The sequence below is a fragment of the Candoia aspera genome, chromosome 2 (assembly GCF_035149785.1).
Source record: "Candoia aspera isolate rCanAsp1 chromosome 2, rCanAsp1.hap2, whole genome shotgun sequence".
Lineage (NCBI taxonomy): Eukaryota > Metazoa > Chordata > Lepidosauria > Squamata > Boidae > Candoia > Candoia aspera.
Genome location: NC_086154.1, coordinates 185394776 through 185419755, shown reverse-complemented (window position 1 = coordinate 185419755; position 24980 = coordinate 185394776). Strand labels below are relative to the sequence as shown.

General features: G+C 36.0%; 1 protein-coding gene across 1 annotated transcript in view; it reads right to left on the bottom strand.

Annotated features, from left to right (window-relative positions):
* The window catches only part of MLLT3 (MLLT3 super elongation complex subunit), a 133197-nt gene extending 109126 nt beyond the window's left edge, over positions 1 to 24071 (bottom strand). The window contains exons 1-2 of the mRNA XM_063295018.1: positions 23788 to 24071; positions 22511 to 22691 (exon numbers count right to left, since the gene is read on the bottom strand). Of these exons, the coding sequence (XP_063151088.1) occupies positions 22511 to 22691; positions 23788 to 23799 (193 nt within the window). The 5' untranslated portion in view covers positions 23800 to 24071. The remainder of the gene's footprint in view (positions 1 to 22510; positions 22692 to 23787) is intronic.
* Positions 24072 to 24980: the final 909 nt, after the last annotated feature.

Sequence of the window (24980 nt, the reverse complement as noted above, 5' to 3'; positions counted from 1 at the left end):
CCTTGTTTGGGGGGGGATGGTTAAAAGTTGCAGAAACAACAATGGATTACTGAGGAGATTAGTGGACCAGACCTTGAAAATTAAGGGATTATATTCAAATCATAAAGTGGCAGGCTTGAGATAATTTCCAGCTATTTTTCTTGTCTGTGAAATTCCATCCTGAGCATTCTTAAGCAAAGAAATATATTTACTGTCTGCAATACAGTTTCTGAAGTAGTTGATACTAGAGAAATACTGGGCAACGTAACAACAAATTTCAGATCTACATGTAAAAATGGGACTCAGACTTTCCAATAAATATTAGCTCTCTCTTCTACTGAAGCTTTCTTTCTTACTTTTTCTTTTTTAAAATCCCTTCTGGATATTTAAGTGGAGTACTTTAATCTAGCCCATGCTTTCTCACAGAAAATCAATTGCATAATATTGTTCTCAAGAGTGACTAGCAATATCTAAATGGCATTTCAAATGAAGGAAATACCAAGACCACTTAGAAGCAAATGCTAAGAACATTAAAACCATTAAAAGATGGTTACTAAAATTTCTAGACTTGGAAAACATTTTTGTTTTAATTAATTGAGCAAATGTTTTTGACCAATGATTCTGTTTCGAAAATGGGTAAAAGTGCCCCTGATCAAAGACTTCACCAGGAGGAAACAGCAAGACTTTGAACTTCCAAAATATCTGCAGTGGAATACAGGACTGTATCTTTGAACAGGGAACTGCACCTTGTCATATTATGTATAGAGATCCAGCATTCTTTCATAATGACAAAATCCAATGGAAACCTCAGATCATACCTCACACAAATAATATGCTGCACAAGTGGAATGGTATGTGGTCAGTACTCTTGAATTAAGAGAAAACAACTACAAATACACATCTTTGTATGGGAAAATGGCTTACATTTCTATAAATGTAAATTCCTGGAAATACGGCTGGTTGAGGAGAGCACTCAATGTAACTTTGAATAAAGGCAAATCCATAGCTATGTTTTAGATTACAATTCCTATCAACTTCAGCCAGTATTAGCAGTGGTCAAAATATTTAAATCTGATGCAATTCTTCACCCTAGTTAAGCACTGCTATTAAACTAAACATAGCATTCTAATGCATGCAGTGGCATTTCTGGTGCGTGAACTCTATGTAAAATTAGTCTGAGGCCTTTTTCCCCAGTGCTTAACCTTGGGACTATAACTTTTTCCTGATTGAATTTTTCCCTGCAATAGTGCGCAACAAATTAACAAGCTGTTTTATTTCTATTAATCTTAGAATCCCAAAACAATGTATGATTTACTGTTCTTATTCAAGGAATATCCCAAGAATGATAAATTAGCTCACGGCTTTTCAGACTGGAAGTCACAATACTTGGGGGGACATCTATCTAAAATTTTTCAATAAAAATATATACTTAAAAACCCAATACCTGGGAGGTCATAAACAAATCTGAGGTGAAGCTGCATCACTGCTGCTTTGCCTGGAAACAGTGGCCCTAGGCAAACTGCAAGCCTGGACCGTACATCAAAGCCAGGTCCAGGTCCAGTGAGCTTTCTGTGGGATGCGGGCCCCAGGACTCTCCTTTGACAGACTTTGTACCTGCAGCGACATCTCTTGCAATAAATACAATCCACTCCTAAGTGCCCCAAAGCAACTCAGCAGGATCAAAGTGTTCTTGCCAAGCCTCAACTTTCCTCACTCTAAGGGTAGATCTTCCTGAGCTTCTTCTAGGGCACATCACCCTTCACCTTGGCACCAAGCTTGCTACCTGGTCCAGGCAGCCCGAATGTGCTAGCCTCCCCTTCCCCCTATTTTATTATTTTTTATTCCTTTTTTTATTTTCCCCTTTTTTATTATTTATAAGTCGTGATACACTGTATTGTTTCAACAATAATTTTATATAATGTAATTAAAGATTATTGACATTCTATTATTTAGATAACTTGGAGCAGTGTTTTTCAACCTTGGCAACTTTAAGATGCATGGACTTCAACTCCCAGAATTCCCTAGCCAGCATGCTGGCTGCAGAATTCTGGGAGTTGAAGTCCACGCATCTTAAAGCTGTCAAGGTTGAGAAACACTGACTTAGAGTACTGAAAACAGAGAAGAGAAAAAAAAGACATTCTATCAATATTAATTACAATTTAATACCAATTTTACAAGCATTAAAACTGTTTGGCTTTTTCATTCAAAGTTGAGTATAACATTTAAAAAAAACCACTGCAACTTGCATCGAAGTATGTTATATAATAAAGATTTCCGTCTTAAGCAAATTACTTAATATTAAGATCTCCAGTGAATTGTTATTTGATATGTGTGTGCACGCGCATATATATATGTCAAAGCTACTGTCCTGGATGAGACCCAGAGCCTCCAGGAGACATCAATAAGATGGCACCTAAAGATGAGCTGTTGAGAGAATGCCTGAGGCAGCAGCAGACATGGAAGGAAGATCAAGCAGAGGAAGTGCCATGACAAGACAAGACCCTGCATGGGATGTACCATCAACAGATAGCTGAGGTGGCTGACCTTGGGAAATCCTACCAGTGGCTGGAAAGGGCTGGACTAAAAGACAGCACTGAGGCACTGATCATAGCAGCACAAGAACAGGCATTAAGCCCCAGATCCATAGAAGCCAGGGTTTACCACACAAGACAGGACCCGAGGTGCAGACTATACAGGGAGCCCTCAGAGACAGTCCAACACATAGTGGCAGGGTGTAAGATGCAGGCAGGAAAAGCATACACTGAACGGCACAACCAAGTAGCTGGCATTGTGTACAGGAACATCTGCACAGCTTATGGGCTAGACCCTCCCAAGTCCAGATGGGAGATTCCACAGAAGGTTGTGGAGAATGACAGGGCTAAGATCCTGTTGGACTTCCAGATCCAGATGGTCAGGCAGGTACTGGCAAATCAACCAGACATCGTGGTAGGAGACAAGGACCAGAAGACAGCGGTGGTGATAGATGTAGCGGTGCCAAGTGACAGCAACATCAGACAGGAGTATGAGAAGCGGGAGAAGTACCAGGGCCTGAAGGAGGAACTAGAGAGGAAGTGGAAAGTGAAGGCCAAAGTGGTCCCAGTGGTGGTAGGGGCACTTGGGGCTGTGACTCCCAAGCTGGGAGGGTGGCTCTGACAGATCCCAGGAACATCATCAGAGCTCTCTGTTCAGAAGAGTGCAGTGCTAGGAACAGCCAAGATACTGCACAGACCCAGAACTCCCAGGCCTCTAGTAGAGAACCCAAGGTTGAGGAAGACATATACCACCCGTACGGGTGAGAAGGGAATTTTTTATACATGTTAATGAAAAGAAAAAATAGACGGATGGAGGAAATTTAACAAGAATTAAATTAAATTTAACAAATTTAACAAGAATTAAAATACCAAAGAGTAGAAAAAGAGAAAAAAGGAAAAAATTAAATTAAATTTGAAAAAATAACTATTAGATTTCTGACTTCTCCCTTTTTATACATCTGCTAATTTGCAATATTTGTGCACATTTAGGCCACCTTAGAAGCCAAACTGTAATATTGCCATGCTGTGTAATGTGTTGTATGTGTGGGAACCATTGTTCTTTAAATTTAGTTAAACTTCTATTGCATGTATGTACATTTATGAGTACACACACATACAAACACACACACAACTGTTAGTTTTGCTACTGCTGCATATGCTCCAAGTTTTAGTTGCAATCGGATATTGTTGGAATTGTGTCTTTCTTCCAGTGTTGAGCAAAATTTATTCTCACTGCTGTAAGCATATAGCTCATTAAATTGTGTTTCTTGTTGATTTTTTTCTGAGATTATACCTAGTAAGAAAAGTTGTGGTTTCATTTCAAATTTAAATTCCAATATTTTCTGCATTATACTATGCTTATTTTTGGAACTTTTTTTACATGTCCACCACATATGATAACATGTTCCTTCTGTTTTATGACATTTCCAACATTTATTACTGTATGATTTGCCCATCTTAGATATTATTAATGGAGTTATATACCATTTTGTTCAGAAAACAAAATTACAAGAAGAAGAAATTAATTTTTTGCATGAAAAATTTGGTTGTCAGATAGCCCATTCAGCAAAATATCTCAGTTTGCACTTGACAGGGAACAATGAAGAAATATATCAAAACAACTATGTTAAATTATGCCAAGAGATTAAAAGAGCCCTTGAAAGATAACTTAGTATCTACTGCAATTATCAAAATGAATGTACTACCTAAGATGAATTATTTATTTTGAATGGCATCTATCAGAATTTCAGAAAGAATTTTCCAAGAATGGCAAGAAACTCTCAGTAAATTCATATGGAGTGGGAAAAGCCCTAGAGTCAAACAAAAAATCCTACCAGATTCTAAAGAGAGAAGTGGCCTCACCATTCCAAATTTTAAACTGTATCATAAGGCAAGCTGCCTGTCATGGATAAAATCTCAGAAATACAAAGGAAGATTAAAAACTTAAAAGGACATATTATTAGATAAAGTTTGATAAAAGTATGAAATTCCACAAAGGGAATATTAAGCCCAATAATTTCACCTCAAGCTTCTCCTTTTCATGTCCGAGATAATTACAGCAAAAAAAATGTAATTACATATGTAGATATGGCTCACTCAGATTCTACGAATAGACTAAAAACACTGCAAGAACTACTTAGTGAAGGCTGGAATATACATGGCTCATGTATTTACAAATAGTCAAAAGGATAAAATCAGATCTCAAGACGGAGGAGGAAAGTAACAGAATTTGAAATGCTAATACAAAACCAATACCACCTATTAGGGAGTATATATAAACTTGTACTTAGATATGACATAGAGACAGAACAAATAAAAAACTGTATGATCAAATGGATGCAAAACCTTAAAGGAACAGTTACAACACAACAACGGGAAGAATTATGGACAAAATTTATAAAAGTCACACCAAGTTATAACCTAAAGGAAAATGGGCATAAAATGTTTTACAGATAGTACACAACCCTTGAGAGTTTTTGATCTTCTGGAAGAAAAAGAGATGTAGCACTTGGGCTGTGCAGACTTAGCATCAAAACCCTCCATGACCCCAAGCAGAAACTCAGTTTATATTACATAGATGTCTGCACTTGTTTGTGCGTGCATGTGTTTGTGCGTGCGTATACATACATACATATATACCTACACATATACATACATCCCATCAGTTTGTATACCTCTACTTCCTAGTTGATTTTTTCCTAAGCAAAAGAGGATAGATACTTCCTGGAATCTGAGGAGAGAAAGACCTAGTTAGTACATGTGGTCTGAATCCTGATCATGTTATTCACATTCAGTTCCCATGGTAATCACAGGATTTAAATTAGTCATTACTAACTCCTCATGCTGAAATAAATCTCATTTCAATTTTCAACAGTTTTAAGTCCAGTTCTCTTTGTCTCAGTTCAGTATCACATTAACTAATTATTAGAGTTTTATGCCTCTGAGTATTGGTCTCATGGCAGTTTACAATAAAAGCACTGAACTAGAATCAATCAAAATTAGTAAAATAGTAAATAATTAATTCCAAGCTTCCAGAATCATAACAGATTACGGCAGCCTATGAATCCCATAAATATATAAATAAATGGGCTCCCCTTGGAAGGAGAAGAATGTGAGACTAGACAAGGATACCTCAATCCTGACTCAGGTGTTGGGTAAGGTGTGGCTCAGGAAGGCTGAGTCTGTTGCGGAAACCATCGCTACATGTGCAAAGATGAGCCCCAGGCACCAGAGTGAGTTTTAACAGTAATCCTGCACTTATGGACTGCTGCAAGACCATGCTCCCAATGGTAAGCTTGTCCAGGCAGAGTGGGAGCTTTATCTAAATGCAGGTCCCTTGTCAGAGTGAGGTCTGACAGTTTTATTCATGGCAGATCACAGAAATTCATTATTGTATCTGAAAGGGATGTGGCTCCACAAATTTTGAGAACCCTGAATCAACTTTCTTTTTAGATAAACATATATTTTTCCTCCCTCGGCTGAAAAGGATCAGCTATTTCTAGAAACTGATCTAATCCCATCTCCCTCAAAAAAGAAATCTCAAATTTATGTACAGCATTTAAAACTCAGAGGAGAGTGGGTGATTTTTTTCTGCCTTAACTTCCTTCAATGTTCCCAGTTTTGAACCTTAAGTAGACGCAGAAAGTACAGGGATTATGTCACCGTTTTAGCTACACCTTTTGAATAAAGAGGCTTCTTTATTTGTTTAGGTGAAGTATGATTCAAATAACTGGTAATGTTAAAGAAAAGAAATGGACTAAACACAATGAGCTAATTTTGTTCCATTTACAACATAGGAACCAACTGGACTGCCTGGAAAACATTTCTTTGAAATCAATAGGCTGAACTTTAAAACTCAAATATAAATAACTTTGACTACCCTTACCTGTCCAGTCAACAAAGGCAAGTTCTAAAGAAGAGCTTCAGAGATCGCTTGAACTGTTACGTGGCTTCTTGTCTCAATAAACTATGTGACTGCAGATGTAACAAGTTGTTCCTAATTTGCTTCAGCACAAAGAAGAGTCAAAGAGAAAGATGGGTTGCTTCATATAACACACTAACCTATAAGCCATAGCTGATAAATCACAATGGCTAGTTTCAGACAACGCAGGAAGCTAAAACAAAGGAAGCCACATTATCATTTAAAGCAAAGTGCGAATCTACTTGACAGCACATTGTACAAAACGTAAGCAGTGAGTCTATTAAAAACTTCTTCTGGTGTCAGTTATATTCCACAAAGATACCCAAACATATCATCAGTAGGATTTAAGTAATTTAGGTCCCCAAACATCATTTTAAAATTACCACTAAAATAAAAAGAACTCCTTGTCTGTTATTTTGTAAAGATGTTCAGCACAGAATGACCACATGAAAATTGCACTGCCTAGGTCTTCCTTTTAAAAGTCCAAAATTCAAATAAAAGACACAAAGTTAAAATATCCAGTGTATGGTAGAACATACTTACAGTGACACATAACTCTCAGTTCCTAACAGTTGAAGTTCCATCATGAATGCACCTATCGTGCTCCTACGATTTATTGAAGCAGGTCAAAGAAGTACAGAAGGTTTGCAGTTTTATAGGGTAAGTACAATATTAGAACAGTCTGAGCAGGAGACGGGCCTCTATTAATGCACCTTCAATAAAATGCTTCCCATGCACAGCTTCCTTTATGCTTCTTTGAGGAAAAAAAGGTAGGACAATTTGCATTTATAGCTTAGTTCCTCTGCCCCTTTAACTATTTTCTTCTTCTCTTTTTATGGTGGATATAAATGACACCAAATTGTCAGATAGGCCTATTTGTATAGGTAGCATACAGCCTATTTCTGCCAAGCCATAAAACAATTACTGATGAATTTCCTATAAGAGTCTCTGATTCCAAAGCTTGCCTACAAGGCTTCAAAGCTAAACTTCTTTCAGTAGGCTTTGATTAGTGCTAAGGGGGAGGGGAGGGAAGGAGAAGTGGAACCTTGTTTCTCTCCAACTTTTGAAAACATTTCTGCTTTCCCTTTCCCTCAGGTTTAGGGAAGAAGAAAAATGAATATAGGGACTGTATTTGAAGCAATATTTTTAAAAACTTCATTTTACTTCTGCCCTTTACAAAATAATACACCTAATTTTTTGAACTGGACCTCACCTTCAGCTGCTTTTAAATCAATGCTCCCTTTTGAAATCAATATATTTCCAGAATAAACTTACATTCTAAACAACTGGATTCACACCTAGTGCTGAGGCATAATGACTGTTTCAAAATTTTGACTTGGGATTGCTGTGTGAATGCAGCCATTGCGGTTTATTCCACAAACCATGACTTCACACTTTTTGTAAACCCAACCCAAGAACGGTGTACCATTTCAGCAACTGTTTGAAATGATATACATATCCATTCTGCTACTCTATTCTGGAGTAAACAACATGTTGTTTACTAAATGTTAATAAAAAACCTTGTTTTTTATTAAAAAACTGTTAATAAAAAACCTTGTGAAAGTCTGCAACTATTTTGACACTTTATACTGTTCAGGAGCATCAGACACCATTTCTATTCATACAAGTCCACAAGCTTTTTACATTACTCAATTCATAACTGCGCAGATCAATCATTTTAACATTAAAAACTTCAGCTCTCAATCTTTGCACCTAACATTATACCGTATATGTTAGTGTTATGTATGTGGAACAACAACAAAAAAAGTGTAGAAGTGAAACTTCCATCTAGGCCATTTTCCTCCTCTTCCTTCTTTCTCCAGCAAAACTAGAAGGACCAATAAGGTATACCTCAGTTTCACTGTAGCAGTACTTTGTTGTTGTGGGCAAGCCAGAAATAGTGATTATTATTTAATAAACACAAAAGCTGATCTAAAGCAGATGTTGCCAGCCTTTTCATTTACATGGAACACTACTACATCATAAAAAGCTTTGGCAGACCACCATATGGCCCACCCAGACTCCAAATTCTGGTGAGATCACCCAAAATTCTTTGTGTCCTTACCTGAAATCTTACAGAAATACACAAATCTCACAAGACTGAATGAGAACGCCGAAAGTGGATGCCTTTAAGTAAGCATGCCAAAATATTGTGATCTTTCAGATTTTAATTTTTTTTAATTGTAAACAATTTTTCATTTTTATTTTGACTCTACATCACAGACCACTTGCAGTACCTGCATGGATCACCAATTGGCTTCAAACTACCCAGCATGGTTTCCTTTCTCTTTTTACCTGTAGCACTGAACTGTGGTTTAGAATTATGGATAATTACTTAACTGTATAATTGAAAAGACATGAAGTAAGATTTACTGTTTAGAACTTAAAAAAAACACAGCTAGTAGTTAGTGGCACAGTTTTATTTCTCCTTAACATATACCGTAAGTGTTCATATTTGATCTGAGAGTCATAATTTCCATAAACATTATATTTATAATGCCCAACTATCTTTGCATCACTATTTCTGTATTATTTATAAACGGAATAGGAAGTTTCAACTCAATTCATATTTGATTTGTTTATATTATGCTCAGCTCCAATTTTAAACAAGATTAGAAATTAATATTTTCCCTAAAGACTTACCTAAATAGATTACTTAAATAAAAAAGCCTACTGCTTTATATGACAAGCTTTATGAAATACTCTGATATTAAATATAATTAGACCCCCTGCAAAAGATTCTGCCAGAACAATATAAAATTGTTAAAAATCTGTATATATTACCACCATTACTACAAAAGCAACCATTGGGGAAAAAAAGGAAACTAAAAAAGAATAATGTTTATATTCAATATATCAAATACACTGAATAAGTATTTCTGAAGTGCCAAAGATAATCAGAATATGAAACTAGAATATACCAGCTCAATGGTGTTTAACAGAACAGATACTTTAGAACCCAAGGCAGGTTATGGCATACCAATTTTTAAAAAAGTAATTTTTCAAAGATTAAATCTTGAACTTATTTTTACAACAGACTGCAAAAACTCAATATTGTCTCCTTTACCTCTGGAATGTTACGAAGTCATCATATTGTACTTGTAAATTATACCTTGTGAAAAAAGGTTACAAAAGATAAAAGGATCTAGATTAAGAAGTAAAGATCCAGATTTAAGATGTGCATACAACTGAAATTTTCTTCATTTTTCCTAATTATTTTGAACCCTTCTCTTCATACCTTTTAACACTATTTCTCTCCCATCTTGCCCACACTTTTTAGGAATTCTCTCAGGCACAATAAATGCTTAAAAGTATTATAACTTGCTCTGTTTGTTAAACCTTATGGGGAATACATACTGAGAAAATGGTTTCCATTTGGAACATATCGGAGTTGAAACCAGCTTTTTACCAGTAAGTATTATACTGTACTGCAATGTTGGCAACAAATTTTTATGCTGATCTGCAACATTTTCTATAAACTTTTACCTTGCAACTTCTACTAATGTGTGATAAAAATTGGCTGAACATTTTAAAATAGAGCTAAGGCTATAAAACATTGAACAATTTTGGACAGAAACATTAAAAATCTGTCAGGTAAATCAGAAAGATCTGATATAACATTACTGCCAGTGGTTTCATAAAAAAGTCATTTTAACTATTAATTTAATCAGATGAAATCATGATTTCTATAAACTTCTTTCCAAACTATTTCTCTGAACACATTCAAACATATTATTTGCTGGCATATTAAAACATGTAAATTTGTAAATAAACCTTGAATGAATTATAAAATTCAGCTGTTTTTAACTGTTCTCGACCTTTTTTCTATATATTGCCTTGTAGCAGAGCATCATAAAACAATCTTAAGGGAAACACTCTGCGTATGCTTTATTAGCTCTGTAGCTGCATCTACTTTTCTCCTCACAATTTCCAATGGGAGGAACTGATATTAACAAAGTTTGAAGAAGCAGGATTAATCTGACAATAACTGCTATAGAGCAGTTAGTAATCCTGGAGAATTTTTTAAAGATGCAATCCCTTGGACCAGAATGACCAACTTGTCAGAACATAACACTGCCTCTCCTCAGCACCCTAATCACAGATCCCTGTGGAAACCATAGTTATAAACATACATAAAAGTTCTGTTTTAAAGTTGCATACAGCAACTACAGCAAAATTGAAACCTTGAACAGTTAAAATTTTATATTTTAACTGTTTTAATTGTAATTGTTTTAATTGTTTTATGGTTTTATTGTTGTAAGCCGCCCAGAGTCACTCGCTGAGATGGGCGGCTATAGAAATGAAATCAAACAAGCAAGCAAGCAAGCAAATCCATTTTTCTTTTCTAGTACTCTCTGGGTTCAGGGGACTATACAATCTTTGGATCTTCACCGTATTTTCAATTTGAAATTCTGTGACTAATTAGTGTATAAATACCAGTAGGAGACCCATAGTCTCAATATGTTCTTTTCTCTCTTTTTTAAAGTTGTGAACCTGTTTAACAAAGGAAACAACAGGAAAATGAAGAGACTGCTTTAAAATGTTTTAAATTAATGTGTCCTCTTTCTTGGCGCTATATATATATATATATATATATATATATATATATATGAATGATTTAAATTACTCACACTTACTCAAACCATAGAGGCAACTTATTTTTGTTGTTTATTCGTTCAGTCGCTTCCGACTCTTCGTGACTTCATGGACCGGCCCATGCCAGAGCTTTCTATCAGTCGTCGCCACCCCCAGCTCCCCCAAGGACAAGTCTGTCACCTCTACAGGCAATTTATATCCACTTTAAATAACATTTTCTAACAAGATTTCGTTTTTTTATTTTTTACATCAATGACAGAACTAATGTATTAGTAAGCTGTAAAGGAAATCTCAAGTTATAATTTGAGGCTTCTTTTTATTGCTGTTCTTACAATATATATAAAAGAACAATCATGAATATTTCAAAGATATAATAAACAAAAAGGACACACTTGAATGTATTATGTTTTATAACATAATCACTGTAATGCTGCAACTTCAATAAAAATCAGGGGAAAAAAACATGAATTAGTTTGGTTATTCAAGTTTGTTATTTTTAAAAGGAACCCAGCAAAAAAAGTTATAGCTATTAACTCTGTTTTACTTTAAAAACAAGAAAACATATAAATTTTGAAGCAATGAAAGTTTTTTTCCAGGAAAAATTGAAACCTTGAAAGCCATTCTTGGGGTTGGTTGGTTCCCTAGTCCTGCTGGGACCGATCTTATCCCCTTATGGGTTGAATTAGATCTGCCATTACTGGATCTCATTATATTTTATATTTGTATTTATTGGTTATTGATATTATTTATGTTTTTATTGAATTTTAAATTGTTTTTATTGTGAACTGCCCAGGGTCCCCTTTGTGTGGGAAATGGGAAGTGATAAAAATATGATAGTTAAATATGCAACAGAACCTTTTTCTGCATAAACAATGTTTAACCTGATTTGTTCATAGAGGTATATTTATGAATAAAACTGAAAAGTGGTTTTATTTAGACAATAAACATTCATTGATTGAATTTACTTTTAAGAGTTTTAATAAGTCTCTCAAATGGACTTACAAGCTGCTGTACCTCTCAGGAAAATAACTATGGGGTTTTTGGGGGGGGGGTGTTTTTTTTTTGCTGTTTAGGAAAACCAAGCATACAAAAAAGTATGCTAGAAACAGACCAAACGTGTGCCATTGCAAGAAACAATTTGAGTTATGTATTATGGAATGTTGTCCTCTGTAAAAAAACAGATACAAAAAACCTTACATTTCAGGGAAAAAAAGAGAAGCAGGAAGCGAGGACTAAGAATGGACATTTAGACACATTAAACACTGGCTAATCAGCCTCTTTTTCTGAATTTGAATGCTCCCACAGCAGCAGTATTTCTTCTGATCTTTCATTTTTATCATTTTCATGGATTCTTGGAAATTAAAGACCTCCATGTAGAAAAAAAACCTTTTAACATTTGACACATTGATATATGTCCAAATACAAAGTAGGTAAGATGTTAAAAATAGCTTTCTTTATTTAAAAAGAAAATATTAAGAAATACTTATCAATTTTTCATTTCTTCCCTATAACATAACACCAAGAAAGCTTCATGAAAGAAGAAGGAAAAACCTTTTCTCTGATTTTTTTCAGTTTTCCCTCCAAGACACCCATGTTTCTGCTTCTACTATCTTCAATAATAGATTTTCCATCCTATTTGCAGAAATGAAAACAAGCAACTATTACATGTTAAAAATTAGTTTGGGATATGTTTTGCTACAAAAAAAAATAGTTCTGAAATAGTGAGTTAAGTATGTCACATTAGTTGATGCAATTTATATCCTGCCTTTCCTCACAGAGCTCTTGAATGTATATATAACATTCTCTTCTGTAATTTTTTACCCCCACAACTATTCTGGTCCATGAAGTCACGAAGAGTCAGAAGCGACTAAACGAATAAACAACAAAAACACAACTATTCTATGCAGTAGGCTAGGCTAAGAGAGAGTAACCTACTCAAAGACAGCCATTGAATTTCAAGGAGGCTGAGGCTGGATTTGAACCTGGCCTTGTCCAATACAGTATCCTAAGCATATCACCCTACATGGATCAACTGCTTTTAATGCAGTCATTGCTTTCACACACAGACACACACAAACAGGGATATTATAACAATATAGAAGATGAAAGAGGAGAACTCTGTGTACTGCAGTTACCTTCCATTAAGAGAAATAGGAAATTAATGTAGCAGTAAAAAAGGGAGCATAAGGTCTGATAAAATAGAATTTTCATTATTCCTTGATGAAAGCTGAAAACTCATAATTAAATCATAATCAGCATACCCATTAAAAATTTCACAGAAAGCTAAGGAATGAAACTCAGGGATCCAGTGAACATGTATGTTCACACACACCAAAATGACATTTCGTAGAAGAACAGACTATTTCAACATTTAGCAAAAGGTCATTAATGGGATTTCTTCCTTGGGCAGGTATAGTTTTATGCCCAATCCTCAATCAAACGTGTCCTAATTGATTTACAGATACACCTAACCCATATAAACGCAGTTACTGATTTCAGATGAACAATATGCTCATGTGAAGACACAGCAATGTATATAAAGTTAACACACTCAGGGTGTGTGTGCAACACACTCATACAGTATGTAAGAAAAATGTCAAGAGAATGAACTGCCAGTATCAGAATGCAAATTTGCAATAATGACTGCCTGAGACACAAAATAGGACTGAGACCAAATGAAGACATGTATCTTATAACTGTAGCTTTTCAAATGGATAGAAAATTTTATATCTTTTAAGATGGTATCATACCTCCTTGAAAATGAATATGTTGAAATTTTGCAAAAGGTACACCTTTCTGAAATAGCAAGCCTGTGAATACTCAAAGATTAGGTTATTCCTTCTATTGTGCTACCTGTACAACCTCTCATTATAACACCAATGCATTACAAAGAAAAAGCGGGGTGGAGGAACAGAGGAAGAGTTTAGATGCAAGAAATCCAGTTTAGCTTTACCGGATATGAAGTGGAAAAGATAGGACTCCATGTTACTGAATTTTCCAGTAGTTCCCAATTGCTAAATATTTAATGTTTGTTCAGTACATAATAATTTCTTGCATTATAAAGGGAAATAGAACAGATTTACTTGAACGTCAACTGAACTGATTTCAGTAGAATTTACAAATAGTGTTGTAAACCATAAATATAGTTTAGGATTCCCCCCACCCCAAATAAAAAGGCTACTAGCTATTCTCCAAAGAGTAACAGTTACAACATGTTCAGAGAGAGATAAACACAGGATCCTCAAAATTAACTGCAAAAATGAGGTGTATTCTTATGTATGATCATTAAATATTACAAAATATACCAAAATGAAAGTTTTCCAAACATTTACACAAAAAAGTATTAGTTCTACCTTAATCCAACTTGAATCCACCTTACAGTACTGGGCTAATAGTCTATTTCTTTTACTAGTTTTTTTGCTGGCACTCAGGAAAAACTGAAGTAGATTCTTGATATCCATTTCTATATGATTTCTATTTAAGTTTAAAAAGTTAATGTGAATTCAGCTATCCAATGAAGCTTCCTTCTAAAGTAAATTCCAGGCTACTTAAAAATAATTCAGAAATTACGATATCCAGAGAGTACACAGAATTTGTCAGATTGCATAGGAAGAAAAACATAATTTGCGCACACCAAAAGAATTAAAATTGGCTGAGGTAATCACATGTTTAATATTCTTCATCTCCAGTTTATATTTGGTTCTGGAATCAATACCAAGCTCAGTGATTTCATTATACCATTCCATTTTCTGGCAGAAAGTTGGTGTCTCTTAATTATCACACAAAAACATATTTAATGATATTTAATTAGAATTTGAAATTATGTCTGAGTTGGGAAAGTGTAACTATAGTATTTGCACTACAGAAACAGGATTTCTGATAAGTCAGGATGAAATAGGCAGGTGACAGATTTATTTTATTTATCATATTTTATCACCCCCATCTCCCCCATGTGGGGGACCCTGGGCAGTTCACAATAAAACTTTTAAAATTCAATAAAAACATAAATAATATCAATAATCAATAAATACAGATATAAAATATAATAAAATCCAAGTAATGGCAGATTTAATTCAACTCAAAGGGAATGAGATTCGATTTAGAAGATCAAATCATGGTATAGATTCTTGGGCTAGAGTAAGTAGTTAGGTACAATGTCTCAGTTGAGCCAACAATGTCTATATTTTGATTAATAATAAAATTTGGATTGGACTGAGAATGCACAAAGTGTTATGTTCAAAGTTGGTTCCTAAATACATGTTGTTGAATGATGCTTAATTCCTACAGTCTACGTACAAATCAGTCACAGGATTTCCATCGACTATAATGAGTTATACAAAACCCATTACGTATAGTCAATGGAAACTCTTACTGAATCCAAATCTTTCAATAAGACCAAGACAAGGTTCCTAAGGCACATATGTCAGCAAATGTACAGGACCCATTGCATTTAGTATGACTGAGACTATGTAGTTAAGCATGCCGAACCTACTTTAATTGTGCAGGTAAATAACATTCAATTTGGGAATGATCTGCAACTATTCCACAGATAGATATTTTAAAAAATGTCCTGGTTTCCAACTATGTTCCTAAATGATCCTGCTTTCTTTCCTCTTTATTTAAATAGCTACTTTTTCAAATTAGCTTGCAAGTATTTAACTTTTATAAAACATTTGCAGATGTTTTTCAAATCCAATTCAGATTTAAGTTTTGTTCATAACAAAAATAAAAGCATGCTTCAATTAACTGAGTCAAAGAGTATAGTTTTATTCTTACTGAACAGTATACATGGCAAGTACTATATAGTAAACCTCATTATTTTCTTCCTTAATTTTTGTGAATGGGTTGTTACAAATCTTTGTTCCCCTTGCATCAACCAGGAGGAAGCAGATTATTCACACACTATTTCTTAGCTGCTGGAGACATCTTAAGGTACATGCAGTTTTCTGGATACGCTTCGTCATCATGCTAAGACATAATATGGTATTGTTTGGGTTTGCTTTAGCATGCTGTGAGAACCTAGTCATTATGGTTTGTAAACAATGCTTCACTGCTTAATGCATTGTGTAAATCTAGCCAATTGTTGCCTAGTTAGCAAACCATGAGTAAGTAAGCCATAGTGTAACACCATGTATATTCATACCACTTCCTTTCTGCTTCTCTTACTTCACTTGCAATTCACTGGAAAAAGCTTCCCTTTGTCTTATGAAGAGCAACTATCAGCTATCTCTATGGCAGGATTTTCACTTTTCGCAAAGTTCCTACCCCATGCAACCTTCCATCTACTTCACTATTCTTGTAACTGATTTCTTTCCAAAATCCATTTGTTTCAGCAAAATGCTAGTTTTACATGCAACATTTTTATCATGGCTTTTAAAAGTTGGCTTCATTCAATTATTACTGAATTATGGAAGAAACAAAGATATCATTAAGGAAATAGTCATGTGATTTATGCAACAGAAATTCTACAAGTATAGAATTTAAGCCTTGATAGTAAGTTATCAAAGATTCTTGGTAAAAAAAAAAAAAAACCAGTAATATATATTGCCACCATAAGTCCAAAGTCAGACAAATGTGTACAAAGCAATCTACAACAAAATTAAAAGGAACTGGTTGCAAGATCAAATAGAGAATGCTTTTCTTGGCATGAAAACCACCACACATAATTGCAACTTTAATAATTTAGAATTAATGATATGTCAGATAGAACTAGCAAAATCTTCAGTTTTATGAAATATTCACAAATTTAACATCAGCTTGTTAAAATTTAACAACTTAAGAAACTTTTAGAAGGTATATTCTATTAGTTTGCCCTCTTTAAAATAATAATAAAAAATAGATCTACTCTGAATCAACCTAAATTAGATGAATTTTATCATTTAAATAGGTTAATATAGCTTTATTTTCTTGTCTTTCCTGAAAAGCTATATACAAATATCATGAATTATAAAATTACTTATATTCTGATGTGTGTATAACATGCAGGATCCATTTGAGCAAAATACTAAATCACGGATGGGCAAGATGACATGCATGAATCATTGTGAACTATGGTCTTACACACAATCTCTGGGTGGTGCTAGAAGGATGCGGGGAAAATTACTACATACATTAAAATAATCTATTACAGTCCAACGCTGCTATTTTTATTATAGTTGCTTATCTGAAGCAAGTAGTTACTAATAAGTATTCCAATAAAAACAGGGAATGTCTGTTAGTTAAAGCTCAGAGCAGAAGTTTTTGATCACCTCTTTCAGTATCTTGTGAGGAACAAAAGGGTATGAGCCAAAGACTAACCACAGCTTATGTACACAATATTTGTTCTGTTTGTTTAAATAAAGGGCAATTCCCCACCCCAAAAAACTTTGATTTTAAACGGTTCGTCATTAATTTCTGATGTCATTATAGTTTTAAATTACATACTATATAATGATTTTAATTGACCACCTAATGGTGGTTTTTTCATTACAAAAGTCCTGCAGCACTGAGGAAGACACACCTGGGGAACCACCAGCAGGAGCTGTTTATATGATGCTGTTTGCCTTATTTTCCATGCAATCATTAACTATGCTTTGTGGATGCCATCTCTGCTTTAGATTCTGCTTTACCAGCCAGTTGATTTGTCAATATCATACTATATATCCGTCATCTTAATATAGCTTGGGATGATATTTGGAACTATGTCTCACTGTGGTCAGAGATTATCCATGTCAGATAATTCAAAGCAGGTTTTCAGTTTACCTGATCAATAGTCAGCATCTACCCAATACTTTTCTCACCCATATGACAGACATGGAGTTCTACATGTTTTATCAATGTGCATATTTTATCTAAGGATCTAAGCATTCACTTAAGGTTGAAATTCTTATTTTGATTTCTCATATACTTAAATCAGCTTAGCTTTAACGCTGAAAATTATTTTTTTTCCTCTAAATGTTTTGCAGTATTTAGAGAGATGTGTGACAATGTAATTACAACAAATAACCAGATAATTCTATAGCCATTGTTATATAACAACTGTATTAATCACTGAACAGAGTTCCAACCAATTGGAGCTACCTCCTAATATTGTAAACAAATAATTCTGCTGTACTGGTAAGTATTAAAATGACTTCCAGATGATTTGTGCAAAAAAAATAAGCAGAATTTTGGCTATTAAATATGCAGGAGCTAAAAAAAATGGCCTCAAGTAAGACTTCCCAATAAATAAATGGGAAGCTATGGCCCACATCCCATAACAGTGAGATGTCATGAAATATAGAATTTCCTGACTGGCATTAGTTAACAAGGGCAGAGAATCACATGGTTGCCATTTGGTAGCAGTTGCATATTCATTATAATATCCAACAATTCTTACAAATGGTCAGGAGCATTACATGATCTGGTAAGACATATTGTTCTTATTTTGCTGTGTTATCTATAAGATTATTTATTAAATTAGCGAATTCATGAAGTACAGATTAGAAAGAGAAAAATATAACTAGCTATTTCCTGTGAAGTGGCTACATTGTAAGTTAGCTGCATTATCTTTTGATTCAACCTGTAAGCTTAAGATAATGATCTAAACTACAAGTAATTCGTTGGTATACTGAAATGAGATCACTACTCCTTATTAATTGTTGCTTGTATTGATAGTGCACTTTATTTTGATTACCAACTCACAGTTGAACCTTTAACAATCCATTTAGTGTCAGTGCTTCAACCAAATAGCTAGTAATATACAACAAGGGGGTATATGGACCTGCGCTTCTACATCATTTATATACATATAACAAAATGAACAATTTCTTTAAATAAATTTCAGCTGTGATCCACCTCACCCACTGTGATAAACAATTATAAACACAAAACTGCATCTGGAAGAAAGAGTGAATGAAATCATCTCTGTTATGAAGAAGCATAGCAAAAAATATAAACAGAAGCAATACAGAGATTCTTCTTTATCCTATTCAACATCTTTTAGGTTGATGAAGTACACTATTTTTTTTTTACATACAAGCTCACCAAGTTTTCTGTAAGCTTAGACTTTCAAGCATGCCCTAATCTTTGTTAAAGAAATCCTATGAAGCAGGAAAAAATATACATAATCTTGATTAAAAGCACCCTTTATTCATGATTAATCTGTTACTATCTGTTCATCCCTAATGTATCACCTAGTTATTTATTTCAAGTATATCTGCCAGTAGTGGTCATCACTACTTCAACAAAGAACCGTTTAATCAAAATAATTTTGTCCTGCTTTAAAGATTCTTTCTCACACACATACCCATGTGCCTTTGTGCATAGGCTATATACTTATAATGTTTATTTCCCTACCAAAAAAGAAAGGGGGAAAAAAACCCTTCTTATGACATTACTGCAACACTGCATTGACATTAATGACTATTGCCCAATTCTTAAGTACAATAAAATATTTAAAATATGTGGTCTGATGTATGACCTAAAGTATGACTAATACTATATAACAGCAGACTAACTAGCTAATGCTAAAGAGCCATGCTTGGTCACACCAAAAGTCTATCCAATTTGGCACTTCATTTACAGCGGCTAACCAGATGCTAATGGGACATCTACTGCTAGGATAAACATCTGCAGCATCACTTTTCTCCTTGGGCTCCTCAGCAAGTGGAATTCAAAGGAGTACTATGACTGATACCAAAGGGCAACCTCTTCCCCTTAAGAGGGGAACCAGAATAACTTCCATAAATGATAGCTTGATCCCAGTGGTTTCACATATACACTCACCCACCAGTCTAGGACTAAGGAGGATTGCTTTTATAATAATAGAGATAGAAATGTGGTGGGACAGGGGAATCCAGAGGCAATTATATCTAGATAAAAATATTTTACTGTATCCAATAGAAGAGAATATCTTAGAGAGCACCAAGAAATCCATATTTTACCTGTATATTGTTAGTGTCCTTCTCAAAAGTCCTATCTGCCAGCTAAACTGTCTTACAGGAAATAGCAAAAAACCCAAAACAAAAACAGCAAAAATTCATAAATCGCAACCCAGTATTTAAGAAAAACTTGCCCTCCTCTAATATTTTACTGTCAATTCTAACATTAAGTGCATAACACTACTACCCAGGAATAACCTGTTGCACATTCTAGGCCTGCCAAATCGAAAAATAAAGTAAGCCTCTCAATCACTGGCTTGCAACGGACATGTTATGCATCAACTTCAGATATTGATTTCAACTGAAGTAAATGCTGGGTTACTAAAACAAATCAAAAGCACTGCTAGAGAGCACTCATCTTCTGCCCTCTGACTCATAAAAAGGCACACATGACCAAAAAGATTTCCAGCATGTCTCTTGATCTCTTGCTAGACCATAGAAGCCAAAATCAACTGCACAGGTGATGGGTACATAGCTTTAACTCTTGTTCCATATCCCCAGTGAACACAGAACATACTCTAATCATCTCTGAGTTACATGTAATTATAGTATGACAGTCTTTTCCCAAACTATGTGAACTGACATTTTTCCTAGTGCTTGTCACTTAGAAAAATGCACCTATAATTAATAACAATAAATGAATGAAAACCAAACAAAACATATAAATGTTTTAAAACAATGGCTGTAAGAAAGAAGAGAAATACTCAGCAATGTAGTATATATATCCAGGAACTTAAACTGTCTGTAATCAAGTACATACATCCTTGAAAATCCTGGATTATAATGAATATATTCCACTTAACAACCCCCCAGATCTAAGTTATAAAATCACGTTTCCTCAGACTGGACAGAAAGTTATTCAGCTTGAGGAATTGAGGCAGATAGTCACAGATCATTGTAACAGCATAGATGCAGGATTTTAAGATTTAACTCCTATTCATATTTACTTAGACATCTCACTGATTTTTAAAGAGACTTACATCTGAATAGCCACACCAAAGATTGGATTGTACTACAGAACTAAGGAACTTCCTACTATGAATGTTAATTATATGACCACATTTACTGTGCAAAAAGAAACATTTATTCATATTACATCTCTTAGTAAGTATTGTATCCGCACTACAGCCTCCAGAAACAAGTTTCTAACACATGTAAGAGGAAAAATAATTAAACCAAACCCTAGGAAAGACATTTTATTGGCAGGTATTTGTTTCTAATACTGAAGAAGCAAGATATGTATCATGGGAAAAATAGTATCACTGGAGGTTTTGGCAATAGTGAAGATGGAACATAAAATAGCATTATTAGCAATATTTAATAGTACATAGGATATTTCAGTAAAATTGTTCAAGAATAGTTATAAAAAATAAATCAAACAATGGGGAGGAAACCAATACATAACTTACAAAAACTGGTAATCATATAGGCTACAATGCTTCAAAAAATCAATTTGAAAAGATGAAAAAGCTCACAGATCCTGCCCATTTCTTCCCACCCTTTCCCTTCACAGACCCACAGTTCTGTATTTTCAATAATTCTCAAAGCCTCTAAGCAAAATGGATTTATTAGGATGCTATTTTAAAAGGCTACAGGAGTTCTATATACCAATAAAGATTAGACAGACAATAACTGCTAACCATTGTGCATACTTAGATAAACAAACCTGTTCACAAACAAAGCACCTTATTGTATTCCTACTGTTACCTCCACTAATCCAACTAAAACAGTCAAGACAACAGCTTGGAGGTCAATGGAATGAAAATTGAAAACAAAGGCTTCCTAAACCTCTTGAAATCAAAGGAAATATCACTCTCATCCCTTTATGTTTTGGGGGCAATTAAGTGTTTGCATTTTTTTTGGTCATATGTTGACTTCCTTTAACTGTATGCGGAATCAATACAAACTCAAGATCATAATCCAAACAGTGAAAAAAAACAAAAACAAAGGCTGAACAGATATTCATCCTAAAACTTGTAGGACCCAATACTTTTGTCAATACAAGGACACATAGAATCCAAGAACAATCCAACAGAAAATTTAAAAAGGGCACCAAATAAACAATATTACTCAGCATTATTCTGCTTACTTCTAATGAAAGATAGGACCATAAACACTGCAAATGAAAATAACAAATGGCAACACTACACATATCACAACTGAATGGAATATATGCCTCCATTTAATGGCAGGGAGTAAAGGTCAAAAACTAGCAAAAAACGAACCGACACATTATAAGAACAAATAGTATTGACAGAAGATGTCCAGGTATTAGTTGCTTCATTGTGAAAAGAAGCTCATGTCCATGACTGTCATCTTATCAGAAGCTGCAGCAAACCAGTGTCAACTTCCAAAGGTTGATAAAAAGTATTGCCCTCAGGTGTACATCACCGTGATTTTCCACAAGGCAATTATTTCCTAAAAAAGCTTCCTCTACCCTGCCAAATCCTTTGCACAGTAACTAGGACTCAGAACATGAAAGCACAGTGTGGAGTTTGAAAGGCAAAGGCGACCGTTTTCTTCTACTCCCTTAAGCAAACATATTAAAGAGAAATCAAGACACCTTTGTACTGGAGCCTTACCTCTTTTTGGCCTAGGGAAGCTGTCATGCAAGTGAAAAACGACTTTCTCCACAAAGTGCTGAATGTTACTATGCTCTGGTCCTCTAACAAACACCATCCAGTCGTGAGTAAAACCCTCCACGGTGGGTTTCTTCCTCACCTGGGCTCGATGGCCAAGCTCCAGTTTCACCTGAACTGCGCACTATGGAGAAAGAGAGAGAAGGATAACAATGAGTACCAGAGAAAAGCAAGGAAACACCCCCCCCCCCACTCCACTCCTGTAGATTTCAAGGTTCCCTGAAAAGGACAAAAAGAAAAAACACACAAAGAAAATAGCTGCCTGCTTACGGTGGGTAGGACACCATCCCTTACTCTTAAAGAGACATTGCCACTGAGAGCAGCTGGGATTGTAACGGAATGCAGGCTGGAAAAATGCAATCGAGGCCAGGGCTGGGTACAGAATTCGGGGTGGGGGGACATGGAGAAGGAGGAAGGAAATAATGGGGGAACAGACCGAATTTCTGAAGGGATTCATTCCCACAGGAAGCCATGCAAAAAAAATAAAAATAAAAAGGGAAAGAACAGCGTACGTTTAATAATCCTATTAATGTATATTCGGGGCTTATTCATCGAATTTGCAGCGGGGCTGGCATTTCAAGTTCCATTTGAAATGCGCTCCAGAGAAACAGAGATCACCTTCAGAGTAAATAGTAGAGGGGATAAGAGGGCGAGGGAGAAACAGAAGGGAAATCGAAAAGGAGGTGCCGTGATTGAAGTAGTTTCAAAAACCATTTTTTTTTCAGGAGGGGGAGCTTCTTGTCTCCACCTCACAGACACGCGTGTATACACCTAGCTACATGCAGAAAGAGGAAGACCATCGGGGGAGGGGTGGGAAGGGGGTGCCGCCAGCTGTCAGAAAGCCACGCCGGGGAGAACGCACCATCCTGAGAGGCGCCTTCCTGAGCTGCGAGCCAGTCCCCTGTACTGTACTCACGGCTCCCCCTGGGCGCGCGACGGCGGCTGTTGCGGCGGCGGGCTGCTGCTGCTGCTGCTGCAGAAATATGGCTGGATTATTATCCGCCTCCACTGTGCGTGTGCGTGCGCGCGCGCTTCATGCAATTGCACAGAGGAGGGGAGAGGGAACGCGGGGGGGGGGGGACGGAGAGGAAGCCGCACGCGAGAGAAGGGTAGGGGGAATTGCCCCCCCAACCTTTCACTATAATTGGCAGCGCTAAACAGCGCTGGGGGAAGGAAAGGGGAAAAAGACGGGGGTGGTGGGGGGGGTTACATGTACTCACCGAATTGGCCATGCCTGGGGGCCTTGGGGTGTCTTCAGCTCTCCCCGCCCCCACCCTTTCAGCTCTAATTCATGAAGAAACGGAGAATGCGCACAGGAAAGGAAAGCCCATGGCGGACATTCTCTCGCTTTCGCCCTGTGGCTCGTTATTTTTATTTTTTCCGCCTGCTGATACTACTACTACTGCCGCCGTCGCCTTCTTCCTTGTCTGTCGCTCGCTCGCTCCTTATTAAACTAAGCCCCCGGCTCTGGCTGCTGTGAGCTACCGAGAGCATGCGCCCTGGCGCACTCCTGTGCCGATTCCTGACACTCTCATGGATACAACAGCGGGCCAAAAGAGGAAAGGGGAAAAAAAGGGGGGGTGGGAAGGGGAAAGAGGCAGAGCCAATCAAAAGCACCGGGAGTCCAGAATAATAATAGTAATAATAATCGTAAGAGGGATAGAAGGAACCCGCGTGCAGGTTGGGGCCGTGCAAGGAACCTCCCCGCCCCACCACGCACACACTTTCGTGCAGCTCCTTAAAGTAACAGGTTTATTGAACCGAGGTGGGGGAGGGAGGTGGGAGAGCCGAACTGCCCAACCTCAAAGTAAAGTACTGGGATCTGACAATAAAAACCGGATTAAAACTGCTGGAATGTAACCGATGTCTAGAACCTTTTTAGCCGGTAGCTAAAAGGGTGGGAAGGGGGGCTCTTGCGTGATGAGGCAAAACTGCTGGAGTTTCCCTTGGCTTGATTTTTTTTTTTAATTGAGACAAAGATCTTTTTAATAAGAAAGTGGAGAAGGAAGGAGGGGTATGTGTGTTTCAAAACATCTTGGAATTCCTGCATTACTTCAGCAGTTACCAATTAATATTTAAGTCATACTGAAATGACGTTAGTATGCATTTTTATACAAAAACGAATGAAAAAATACTTGAGGAAGGAAATTGAATGCCCTCAATCGAATAAGGTGCACAACTGGAAAGTTGAAACAACTTGTAACTGCATTCATTTTAATAATAAATGTATATCATTATTGAAACTCAATAGCCACAGAAATGCTCTTTCCTTAGATCACAATTAGTGTTCTATATATTAGTGCTGATTGGTTCCAGTATAAAATTAGCTGTGTGATTACTGGTGAGATGGATTGGTTAAGACATGTAGGAATGGAGAGATTCCCCACTCAAATTTCTTCTTGGCCCACCAGCA